Source organism: Aulonocara sp. 'chitande type north' Nkhata Bay, linkage group LG7, assembly GCF_057382095.1.
Source record: "Aulonocara sp. 'chitande type north' Nkhata Bay isolate Kocher_YH1m ecotype deep benthic linkage group LG7, A_spYH_male_GT1.1, whole genome shotgun sequence".
NCBI classification, from domain to species: domain Eukaryota; kingdom Metazoa; phylum Chordata; class Actinopteri; order Cichliformes; family Cichlidae; genus Aulonocara; species Aulonocara sp. 'chitande type north' Nkhata Bay.
The window spans coordinates 50,028,886-50,041,272 of record NC_141350.1 but is presented as its reverse complement, the minus strand read 5'-3'; the positions used below and the strand labels follow the sequence as shown (position 1 = coordinate 50,041,272).

At 39.5% G+C, this 12,387-nt stretch overlaps 3 protein-coding genes across 3 annotated transcripts in view; 1 reads left to right on the top strand and 2 right to left on the bottom strand.

Moving 5' to 3' along the window:
* Positions 1-3,592, bottom strand: part of csgalnact1a (chondroitin sulfate N-acetylgalactosaminyltransferase 1a) — a 35,646-nt gene extending 32,054 nt beyond the window's left edge. Inside the window, exon 1 of the mRNA XM_086301058.1 lies at positions 3,363-3,592. The gene's annotated coding sequence lies outside the window, so the exon portion shown is untranslated. The remainder of the gene's footprint in view (positions 1-3,362) is intronic.
* A 2,782-nt stretch (positions 3,593-6,374) lies between these two features.
* Positions 6,375-8,678, bottom strand: nxnl2 (nucleoredoxin like 2). Its single transcript, XM_086301057.1, has 2 exons — positions 8,226-8,678; positions 6,375-7,387 (listed from the first exon to the last, which is right to left on the bottom strand). Exons 1-2 carry the CDS (start codon positions 8,525-8,527, stop codon positions 7,219-7,221), a joined length of 471 nt encoding a protein of 156 aa, XP_086157183.1. The 5' UTR covers positions 8,528-8,678; the 3' UTR covers positions 6,375-7,218.
* A 1,001-nt stretch (positions 8,679-9,679) lies between these two features.
* gng10 (guanine nucleotide binding protein (G protein), gamma 10) lies at positions 9,680-11,131 on the top strand. The gene is made up of 3 exons (XM_086302572.1): positions 9,680-9,924; positions 10,733-10,860; positions 10,958-11,131. Exons 1-2 carry the CDS (start codon positions 9,844-9,846, stop codon positions 10,856-10,858), a joined length of 207 nt encoding a protein of 68 aa, XP_086158698.1. The 5' UTR covers positions 9,680-9,843; the 3' UTR covers positions 10,859-10,860; positions 10,958-11,131.
* Positions 11,132-12,387: the final 1,256 nt, after the last annotated feature.

Genomic DNA, 12,387 nt, shown 5'->3' with positions numbered 1-12,387 from the left:
AGCCAGCTAATACAAAGGAAGCCTGGCTGTGTTCAACTCCCTTCATAGTAAACCCACCCAGATGCAGCCGTGCCCACTCCTCCCATCACATTTGGCGCTGCAGTGAGCAAAACTAAATATTGAAGGCAAAAAAACAGGAATCTCACAACACAGGCAGGCTTCCAGGGCCAGCTAGGAGCAATAGCTTTATCTACTGTATGCAAATAAATAAATCAGAAAATTCAGTATATTGCTATGCTTTTTACTGACCATATACAATTATGAGTGGTTGCAAAAAATGTTGCGTTCTTTAAATCTTCCTCTAAGTCCCATCATTTCATATACTCATCTGTAAAGCACGTTCATATGAGAGAATATTAATCCTTTAAAAACAACCTTCTCCTCCTACCTCGGCCCTTTCCTTCCATACACATAAACTGTCTGTGAGTAACTGACCCCTGAGATGTCTACAAGCAACCGTACAAACCACAGAAGCATGCATGCTTAAACTCTGCTCCATACTGTCTGCCTCTCCTTCATCCTAGCTCTGAAGTCTCTGCCGAGTGGTATACTTGTTACCGTGCAGGGCAGGGATGTTAATGTGTTTGTGTGCTTGTTGGCCTCACTGAATGTCTTCTTTTCACACAGTGCTGTCTGAACCTGCCCTCTGGCTATCTTACTGGAAAATTGGGGAACATCCTCTAGGGAAGGACAGCAGAGGAGAGGAAAGGAAAGGAGAGGAGGAGAGATTAATTAAGATAAAATTTGAAAACGAGTGGGGAAAGAAAGTGGGTGGTGAGTTTGACAACTATATCCTCAGATAACTCGAGGGGAACTATTAAGCGAGTAGATGAGATACATGCTGCAAGGAGAAAATGAAGCAGAGAGAGGAAAAAGTCGGGATTAAAAGAGTCTGTTTGAGGGTAGGAAGGTGAGAGAAAGCTTTCTTTGATGTTTCTTGTCCCCTCAGGTGATTCTCCCTCCCATTCATTAGGGGCCGGTTTCTCCGGATCCTTCCAGTCGGCGTGCCATCTGGAAGGCCCTTTAAAAAAAACGAAAACAACGAAAAAGCCTACACGCCTCTACTTCACTACAAGTGTCTGTGTTAACATGCACCGTCCAACCCCGCCCCCTGCTTTCCCTCTCTTCAAGTGCTCCATTTCTTCACGGTTAGGTTAGATTGGATCAGATTAAACATTAATGGTCCCCATGGGGAAAATGGGTCATTGCAGCAGGGAATAAAGAGTGGCAACTCTTCTGAAAATAAAGCAGACACTTCTTAAGTTTAAAAAAAAATAAAAATAAAAAATCGAATTACTTCCCACATTCTGCTTCACTGATGTCAGAAATTTCAACCTTTTCCTGCTTTTTATGAATGTGAAATGTCCATTAGTGCAATTGGACCTCTTATAATAGGGGAATTAATGGTACAGACTAACACACTGATATCTGACGCACTTGTCCCCCCCCCCCCCCACCCTTCCTGCCGGCCAGCAGCAGCAAGCCTTTCACCTTATTACAGGAGAGGCTCCAGCCAGTGCAACACCGGATCTGATAAGCAGTTAAGGAAAGGGATGGATGGTTATATACACATATATACATTGCCCGCTAATTTGCCCTTTCTGAGACGGCAGTAACTCATCCACAGAAGCACAATGAAAACCGCAATCCAATTCATAGAGGGCACAGTAAGCCTCTGCATAATCGCGATGTAATATAATAAATCGTGGTTTACACAGTGAGACACTCCCTGTGTCACGGGTCTTACCGCTGTTGACGGTGACGGTTGCAGGTGGACAGTTATAAATAGATGACAACAGATTATGGCAAGACGGCAAACAATTGAAGCTGACAGAAAATGAAGAAATCCGGCGCATCCACATTTTTTTACACCTGCTCATCTCAACCAGAAACACCTGCAGCGCATTCACCGTTGCTTTTCTTGTGCAATGGGAAAAAAAACTAAACAATTATGAGGCAAACTCACGACTTCCCTGTTCTCCCTGAAGCCGCACACCGCAGAACAGAAATTACCATCAGACGTTTCTCAACTCTAACCTCGCAGCAAGGCTAAGGTGAAGGCTTGTGGTTTGGCTTTAAGGGGTTACAACAGGTTTCTTTAACTGCTACCAAACCAGCTCCACCATCTGCTGTTGATAATTTATACTGTTAACTGTCAGCCGGCCCTACCAACGCAGGGCGATAAATCAGTGCCATTTATGCGATCTGCATTTAACTCAATAGTTTTCTCAAGACTGGAACCATCTGAAAGAATCAAAAGACACATAGCGAGGGTGACTGTAATATCATCAGATCTCATTTGTCACTGTGCTGCAGGGATGTTACATCAGAGCATTTGAAATGTCAATGGCTAATTATCCCGCACGACACTGTTGTCTGAAATGTGAAACACGATGGTGCAGCATGGGAGAGCAAAACTGTAAACATTCACAGACGTGCACTTAACACATAAAAGCTGATGTTATTGTCACATCAGCTTTTAAAAAGTGCACACCATGACAGACCTGTAGCACACACACACACACACACACACACACGGTCTGCCTGCCAAACAAACTCACACGCTGAGTAATCCCTCAAGTTTCACTCTTCAAGTCTGAGGAAAAAAAACAATCTACTCTGCCAGCATGCAAACCAAATATTTCAGGGTGCTAGGTACTTGTTAGTAAGCGCACTAAGCAGGATTAGAGCCTTTTCTGTGATAAAAACCTCCAGCAGTGTGTACTGGATGTATGCATGTGTGTGTGTGTGTGAGAGAGAGAGAGAGTGAGAGAGAGAGAGCAGGAGAGAGAGAGTGAGTGAGATTCAGTGGGATACTGTTAGAAAGAAGCCTACACTTTGACTGAGTGCATGTAATTTTATTATCTGGGTCTGCTCAGCTGAAATCATTGTGGGTGATGTTTTGTTCAGATCCTCTATGTGGTTTTGGTCTGGAGTGACCTTACACATGAGTCACTGATTGGACCCCGTCAGTGATTAGTGCTGCATTGGTATTAAATATTAGTGTGGGATGGATGAATTAAATGTCAGAAAAGGCGCTGCTGCAAAAACAAACACAAGTTAAATTCAAAATTGTGGACACATTTTTGCACGTTTCTTTGCCTCTTCCTGATATCTCCATAAAGCGCATTATGGGGGGAAATGACCTGATAAGTTGGGCGTAATTACGCACAAAAAGTTGATCGCTAAACCCTGTAATTACAGACAATCCAAATATAAACTAACAATTTGCACTGATAGAGAATAAGTGAGAATAACTCCGCACATGTTCCCTATTAAAATATTAGGCTTTTGTTATTTTACAGTACGGCTATCGACAGGCTACATCTGTATTTCAGCGTCCTCTCATGCGGACAACTTACCTCTTGTCCCAGCAGTCGTCAGTCCGGTCCACTGTGAGCGGAGCGGAGGTTTGTTTAGTCCCGGTGCTGCGGAACCGTCCTGCAGCCCTCCACCGGTCCACAGACGACTCTTCGGTTGTCCAGGAGCGGGTGTGAGCGTTTGTACCGCGGAGCAGCGAGAACAGCACCGGAACACGAGAAGCCTGCTGCCTTCACAATAAAATGCACTAATTATGTATCAAGCTTTGCTAAAGCTTTTCATCCAAGCCAGTTACATTAGCTTAAAAAGAGAAATAAAAATAAAAGCACTAAAAATGGAAAATAGTTACCTGCACTTATTCAAAGCTCCCCAGTTCATATTAGTTATTCGATTTTTGTTCAATTAAACCACAAATCCTTAAAAGCAACAATTTCTGATAATGAAACGTGGTTAAGAGTAGAAGTGATACCAAGTAAATACAGGGCCAGTATTGGCGATGCTGATCGATACTGATACTCTTAACCCATAAAGGAAACTTCTGGGAGAGCAGTGTGTCATGATTTATGAAATGAATCATGATATTATTTTTGCAACTTTTGAACACATTATAATGACCACTAAATCAATGTAATGTTGTTGTTGTTGTTTTCATTTCCAAGAAAACGACTTATTTAATACAGTCCAGTGGGCTACATACTGAACTTAAGCGTTAAAAACAAAGTACTGATCCGCTAGTAATTAAGAGATGATGTGGCTTGTTGCCATCATGATTGGAAACTGGAAACCAGCAACAACTTAACAAAAAACAAACAAACAAACAAAAGCAATGAAGCAATGAAGACTGTGTCCCAAACTACTGCTTTTTAATTGAATGGTGATTTTTAAAAAAAAGTATCCCAGCCAACTGGGGAAATTGCATTTAACATAGGGTAACTTTCCCCATTCCTTCCCCTCAAGTTGTCTTGTTTGCAGTACAAAATACTGGCGTTCTGTTTGCGAAAAGTCTCATCATGCTCCTCTGTTAGTCGTCCACTTACTTCTTTGTGCCTTAAGTCATGTAAAAATCAGTTTAACAGTGAAAGGTTGGAGGTTTTTTTCAAAGATGAAATTATGAAATATTTATCAAATCTCACTGTACATTAACCCCCACATGCAATGTCTACTTGTTTAACTTTACCCTTACTATTTTTATTCCGTCCATTCAGTGAGAAAGACATTGTTAGTTGCTCTCTGTGTTCTGTGTGTTTGGAAAACCAAAAAGAGTTCGTATTGCTTTGTTTTTCTTATGATATTGCTCAAAACAGGAAAACAATCTGTATATTCCTGGCACTACTGTAGTTTTTTTGTTTTTAAACTCAAGAGCTCTGATAATACAAAAAATTTTTTGTCTACATTTTCATTCATCTTTCCATGTATACCTTTCTGGCCACCCTATTATATAACTCTTAAGAAAGCTTTCTCCCTATCATGTAATTATTAATCTTACTGACTTGCCTCAGGTTTTTAAACAATTTTACTGATTGATGAATAATCTGAATGACAGCAGGTTAAATCTAGCAACAACCTTTGAGGGGGGGGGGGGGGGGGGGGGAGGGACTATATATATTTTTAAACAAGTTTTATTTTGAAGGTTATGAGCGGAAGTCAGACAGCTAATGTGATCAACTTGACCCCGATGCGCTCTCTCCGTGCAGGTCCGCCGGTCCGCCCAGCTCTCCGCCTCCCTCTCTCAAGGTCCTCTCATAAAGACAGCCTTGTTACTCAAGACACCGTTACAGCAGCAGGAAACACTACTGCCTTTCATTTGTAAGGCCAACAAGAAGTCCAAATGTGTAGCCCACATCTTCATCTACAAGTGACCCGAGGGGCTCTCTAAGGACCCAAATCATGTGACAGGCACGGAGCAAAAACTGTTGTCTTTGGAGTAAAAATGTAGTTCTCTTGTTGAGTATCGATACACAGCGGTGGCGAAGTACTCAGATACACTTTAGAAACATAATCTGCATTAATATACAAGTTATTTATTCAATTTTGGATGAGCAAGTAAGTAGAAACTAGAGATATCTAATAAACAGAAGAGTCCAGCGTTTGCCTCTGAACTTGAAGGAATTACACACTTAGATGTATATCCTTGGCTACTTGCAAAATGTTTTAACGGGTAGCCTACAAGAAAAGTTACTTTTCGTTGCCATTAGAGGACCAGGAAATGAGTGGCCTTTACACGCAAAGGACATAAGGATTTTATATGAATGAATAAAATTCATCCGCACTGCCTTATAAATAGACCGAACAGCGGTAAATAGGGTCCCATGCCGGTGGCTCTCTTTTTAATAACTCCTCAACACGATCAATAAATACTCAGACATTACTCAGATCTCTCCCACTCGGATGAAAAATCAATTGACCGCGATAAGCAGATAAATGTGAAAACACCCTTTAATAAGACGAAACTGAACCGTCAGTCTTCACACTCATAAATGGTGTTGCAGCTACACCACATGGCACACCGTGGAAATGCACCGTCTTCATCCTTTTCCCCAGAGGAATAATGATGCAAACTGCAGTATATTTTAACAATAAATAATCCATCTAACGTGGCAGTTGGAGTTATGTTACCTTGAAGACTTGCATCAATAAACTCAGATCTTTTGGTCTGCACAGTCCTCTGAGATTTGACAAAGGTCCTTGAAGAGACGCTGGATGCTCGACTCAATTCATCTCAGAATTGAGATTCTGGTCTTGTCTTCTTTTTAAGAAGCAGACAAGACCTGGAGAAGATGGCCCGCGCACACGCATCATTATTCACCAGGTCTGTTGGATGCTTCGTGCACAAAGTGATAACAGCTGTGTCAGCGCACACGAGGGAAACAGGTAATTAGGACCATGCGTGTAGATGTGCCAGCACGATGGAAACAGATCCTGTGGGCTTTCCACAGTTTAATGAGGCAAAAGGGAATCACTCTGTTTGTTCATCAAACAGCTCTTCAGCACTACAACACATAATCAAACCTTGAAAAAAAAAAATAGTAATAATAATCATAATTAAAACAGAATAGTTTTCTTCTATTAAATTTTTAATAATAGCCCATCTTAACAACTCATTAAAAACAGAATATAAAAATATACAGGCAGCTTGAGATAGAACTACATTTATGTACAAAGGTGAGTAATATAGAAACAAAATACATATTTAACAGAGGCAAAGTCTGGCTAAATGTTTGAAGAGCGCATTAACTGTATACATGTACTTTAACGGCAGCAGCTGGCTTGAATTAGTCACATGAAATGCTCAATTTCTCTATCGGACGTGCCTGAGGGTTTATCGTTAATGCATAGGATGACAGAAGATCTGCGATTTGAGAAGTTTCTTTCCCACTACTTCACAATTGTTCTTTACCATAGATAAAGAGGTGTTTCATCAGCTACCATTTCTTACCATTTCAGGTATTGGGAGTAAAAATAAGAGCGCTGCCCTCGTCGTGGTTTGGTTGTGCAGTCAAGCCTTTACATTACAGGCAGATTTCACATCCAGTGGCAAAAAGAACTGGATGAATCCAGTCTAATCACTGACGGTGTCATTATTCCAACTATATGGCCACTACACTACAAGACTGACTCCTTATGCCCAAGTAATAACTGCAAAACCATCATTAGACCAGCTCTTAAGAATTACTGGAATCTAAATACGATTATTCTTTCTCATGCTTCATTGAAATTGCATTTTTAACTACTGGTGTTTGACCTCTGACGGGAAAATGGGCAGAAGATGAATTAAAAACAAGCAGATCTTCATCTAACAGAAACATAAGCTGTCCGGTGATCTGGCGACCTGTCAGACGGCTACACTGAAATGGAAAGCAGGAAGATTTTATTAGCTTCGTTAGGCCCTCTATTTTCCTAACCCTTGAAGTTCTGAAAGATCTCAGCAGCGTCCAACCAGGACCTGAAGCAGGCCAGGCCCCGGTCTCGGATCTGTTTCCTGCCCTTGTCCGTGATCACGTCGCCGTTCTCCTTCACGATCACCAGTTTGGGCACTGCTGTGATCTTGTAGCGATGCTTCAACTCACTGCGAGAGGACAAAAAGACAAAGAAGCGCCTTTATTAGAAAAAGACACTTCTTCCACTGTAAAGAATCTATTATACACTTGATAGTTTTCCATGAATACATGTGAGATTCTTGCACATAACAACGCAGTTTGATGGCAACTGTGGCTACAGATATCTCACAAATTCAAATTTTACAAATAAAAGATGATTACTGGCTGCAATTAATCAACACACCTAAACACAATGTAAGAAAAACAGCTTCACTTTGCTTAGATACAGCATTCAAATGCTGCTAACTTAATGGCACATGGATGTTTTTATGTTTGATGTTTTTATTTCAATACTCATCTGCTTTGCTGAATATATTTAAATCACACTACTGGTATGGTTAAACAGAACATTCAAAGAGTCCAGTTTTAACTTTGGGAAGAAAAAGAAATGAACAGAATAGCTGCAACTCCATCCAAGATTAGAAACTGAACAACTTGATACTCGACTTTAAAGTAGCTATGTAATAAATAAATAACTGCTTTTATTTAAGAAAAAAATGTTTGAGAGAAAAGTTTGCACTCACAGGTGTACGGATCTGACTTTGATTTAGTCACGCAACCCTCCAATAACTCAAATCACGTGATCTGGAAATCAAAATAAACAAATAAAGGACACTTTGAAGAGAACACTCTGGACTTGATGTCGCTTAAACCTAATCCTCGACAGTGACGCGCATCAGCGTTTTACATAAGCTGGATCACTGCCTAGTAGACTGTACAGACTGCACTGTGTAGGTATAAGATAAATAAAACACCTGATTATGTTACGTTAAGTTCAAATGTGAAATATTAGATTATGAAACTCACTTTTTGTAATCATCCGTCCAAGGCAGAGCGAGCCAGTCTCCGTGCATGTCGTGGTAATATTCAACCATGTCATCGGTTGACTTGTCAGAAGACACAAAAACTATTTCAAACTGAGCCGGAGGATCCCTCTCCTCCACCAGCTCCGTGTAGAAGTCACACAGGATTGGGGTAAAGTCCCGACACGGCGGGCACCATCCCGCGGAGAAGTAGATCCCCACCACCTTGTTCCGCAGAGCCTCTTCAGGATCCACAAACTCTCCGTCCTTGTTCAGGAGTGTGCGTCCGGAAAATACCTCCACCATGTCTGCTGAAGTCCGGCTGCTTTGAGTTTTGTTCAGAGTTTCGTTTAGCTCATATTTGTTGCCGAGTTTTGAACACAACGCTCAGAAGTGTGGACTCTCCGGGGAAGTTTCCGTTTACCTTTCAGCAAAAGTAGCTTACAGCCAATCCCGATAATCACCTGCGGACCAATGAGGACGCAGAAACCGCCGTAATTCATTAGCCACGTGGGTAAAACACACGCGCGCGCACGTACACTGCATTAAGAAGCAGTCAGTTAGCTTAGTTGTCGTAACTACTCCATAGCGATAGGTAAAGCACGACGTCTCGTGACGCTTTCCGGTATCGGTGTACGCATGCGCAAAGCTATAAACTAGACAACGTTAAAGAAGTTTAAAAATCACATGTGCGTATGTGTGTTGAGGTTAATTATGATCAAATAGCATTAAACGGGGTATAATTACTCATCAGTAAATTATTATAAACTTGTTTATACTTCATCTCACTTCTCAGTGTCTTCAGTGTAGTTTTGAAAGCTATTCATTAATTTTACTTTTTATTTACATGTTCGAAACAAACGACGAAAATAGAGTATATTTTAGTCTCAGTACTAATGCATACAAGCAACGCTGACAGAAAAGGATAAATCATTTTCACAATAGTAATAATTTATTAAAAGAGCTTCTGTATCAAAAACAACAGAAGGGAGAGAAATTTAAAACACAACAGAGGAAAACACGAAACAAAAATGAAAGGATTCATTAATAATGTCACTAATGACATCATCTGCTATAACAGAGATGTACTGGATAACATTTTATGTAAACCTTTATGTACATAAAGCTACTTAATACTAAGCCTCATTGGGGGAAAATCATTAAAGATATTTAATGGTAGATTCCAGATGTATTTGTGCCATATTTGAGAAAAGCTATATTTTATAAAACCCATATCATTACTCCTGGGGGGGGGGGGGGGGGGGTTCAATTGTATCTCTAAGGAAACGCACTATTAAAATGACTACAGTCTTTTTTGAATATACTAGTACTTTTAATCTGGGTGAATGGAGCTTGAATTCCCTTTTAAAATACATCTCTACAACACTTTTCTATGAAGTCTCTAGTAGTACACAGGGAGGTCAGTGTGTTTGTATCACTCCTTATTTCTTCAGCTGAGTGCACTGAGGTCATTTGGAAAGAAACCCGGCCACTCTGTTCCTGTCCAGCATTTGCTGCCCATTAGTGAAGGCAACTGCAGAGAGCAAAAGACTAAAGAGACATCTTTTTCCCCCTTTTTCCTTCCCAAGGACTTTTTCTCTCCCAAAACAATTATAAACAACATGACCTCCAATTCCAATTTATCCAACATGCGACGGCTGGTAGAACAACTGAAGCTTGAGGCCAGTGTGGAAAGAATCAAGGTAAAACTGGCATCTTTACAGAACACGACTGCTTGCTTTCTACAAACTAGCTTTTGTTGATTGATGTAACTATTTTGTTTAATATGTACATTATGAATGTTGGGAAAGTGCAACTAGATTAATTTTAGAATAAGATTTAGAATAAGATTGTTTAATCTATTTTATTTATAACACTCAGTGTACGGTATTACACTACAGAAAAGTCACTCTGTATAGTTTAATGAATACATACATGCTTTAGATTAATATAACACACACCATTAATTAATCATTAAGTCAAAAAATTATTTTTAATGCAAAAACTCCAAAAAGTTCAAGATTTCTGATTATAAATATAAGCTGCATTAGCTTTTTTACTACTAAGTTCCAATTTATTGTGAATAATTTTAAGATTTGGGTTATTTACTAAGTATTACTTAATTTAAAAAAATAAACTGGGTAATCAGTATATTCAATTTAAAATAGTGCCACCTCAACTACAACCCTAATAATCTATAAATGTATTTAACTATTTATAATTTTGTATTATGTATTGTATTACTATCACTGTATTCTGTATTATAAGCATTATATTATCTTATGAATGTTTTAGTTTTTTTAAATGAAGGAATTTATAAATTTGTCAAATCTGCTCTTGTAAATGCTAATAAAACTCTGGGTGTCAGTTACACATATCAGATTTTGGTTTTGCACAACCTAGAAAACAAAAGGCCTGCACTTGATTTGTGTGTGTGTGTGTTTTTTTAATCCTTTTATGTGAGTTACAAAGTTGTACCATCTGAGTGTATTTTTATGTTTCTGCTTCCAGGTGTCCCAGGCAGCTGCAGAGCTCCAGCAGTATTGTCTGCAGAACGCAGGAAAAGACGCCTTGCTGGTTGGAGTCCCCACAGGCAGCAACCCTTTCAGAGAACCACGCTCTTGTGCCATAGTGTGAAGGTCAGGGTCCATAAAATGTGCAGCTTTGTTTCTTTGTAACGCCTGTTATTACGTCTCGATTTCAAATGTGGAATAAAAGGTTTTGCACCTTTTGCAGTGGAAGACAAAGTGGATACAAGTGGCATCCCACTCAAAGAAGATATTAATTTTGCTTTGTTTTTTTAATAGTGTAATAGATTTTAATTTCATGTTTTTCTAAAAATGTTTTTACACAGTTTTGTAAATCATCAATTTTTTGGTGAAACACATTAAAGCACATCCCGTGAACGTACAGTCTTTTCAGTTTTTCTTTTAAATTGCTTTTACAAAGTGCTGTGAAAACACCATTTCTGCACCAAACAGTCTTACAGTGATTATCTGTAAAGCTTTCAAAGCGGATGTTTGTTGCTGAGCTCTAAATTATGCCTTGGAATCTCGTGGCGTCTGCGCTTCCTGATGTTCAGTCTAAGTCAGGAACACAGCCAGAGAGAGGAAACTGGGTCTTCCTGTTCAAAACTGCAAAGACAAAATGCCACTTTTCATTTATCCTTTGAGCCTTTTAAAACTTTTTGGATGTTCCAACTGAAGAGAATGCTTAGATAAAATAAAATAAATGCACTCTGTGCAGAAGGTGCTTTACAAACTATATAAAAACCATGTTGTTCATTGTATTTGTGCGCGACAGTTTACATAAGTCGTTGTCTGTTTAGTCAGTTCATTTGTATATTTTATTTTAAAACAGAACTTCTATTTTTTTATATGTCTACATTGTTCAAGAAACTGTTTAATCTCCCTAAAACAAGTCTAGCCAGTCACGAGACAGCTCTGCCTTATCACTTCCTTTTCCTGTCGCTGCATGGGCGAGTCTCAATAGCTCTCCTGTCATGATGCCTCCTTTGCTAGCAACCTTTGCTCTGCAAACAAGGCTTTAGCGGTTTCTGCAGATGCTTTAAATAAACTCCTAGTTCTCATTTCTCGTGTATCTTTGCAGTTTATTTAGGCAGAAGTCTGGATTTCAGAGTGTCAGAGAAAAAGGATTTAAGACACTATTGTCATATGTAAGCATGTATTTACAGTCAGTGTGTAGATATATGTTTATATAAAAAAAAGAAAAGAAAAATAAAATGGGTGTTAAGCGCTGAGCTTTAGAAGTGCTGGTAATTGTTTTATGGGCAAGGATTTCAGTCTGTAGATGTGCAAAGCTGGTAGAGACAGACCCTAAAAGACTGGCATCTGTAACTGCAGCAAAAGGTGGTTCTACAAAGTATTGATTCAGGGGGCTGAATAATTACGCGCACCCCACTTTTCAGTTATTTATTTGTAAAAAATGTTTGGAATCATGTATGATTTTCGTTCCACTTCTCACGTGTGCACCACTTTGTGTTGGTCTTTCACGTGGAATTTCAATAAAATTGATTCATGTTTGTGGCTGTAATGTGACAAAATGTGGAAAAGTTCAAGGGGGGGGATACTTTTGCAAGCCACTGTAGCTACTGACTGCAAGTTCATGTCTCCAGCTTAAACATCCAGTTTAAACTGATTTAAAGG

Bases quoted from the DNA above. Each gene is read 5' to 3' on its own strand.
- nxnl2 (XM_086301057.1), bottom strand. From the start codon at position 8,527: ATGGTGGAGGTATTTTCCGGACGCACACTCCTGAACAAGGACGGAGAG. The intron at 7,388-8,225 runs GTGAGTTTCATA...GTCCTCTCGCAG, and splicing joins TGGACGGATGATTACAAAAA to TGAGTTGAAGCATCGCTACA.
- gng10 (XM_086302572.1), top strand. From the start codon at position 9,844: ATGACCTCCAATTCCAATTTATCCAACATGCGACGGCTGGTAGAACAA. The intron at 9,925-10,732 runs GTAAAACTGGCA...TTCTGCTTCCAG, and splicing joins CCAGTGTGGAAAGAATCAAG to GTGTCCCAGGCAGCTGCAGA.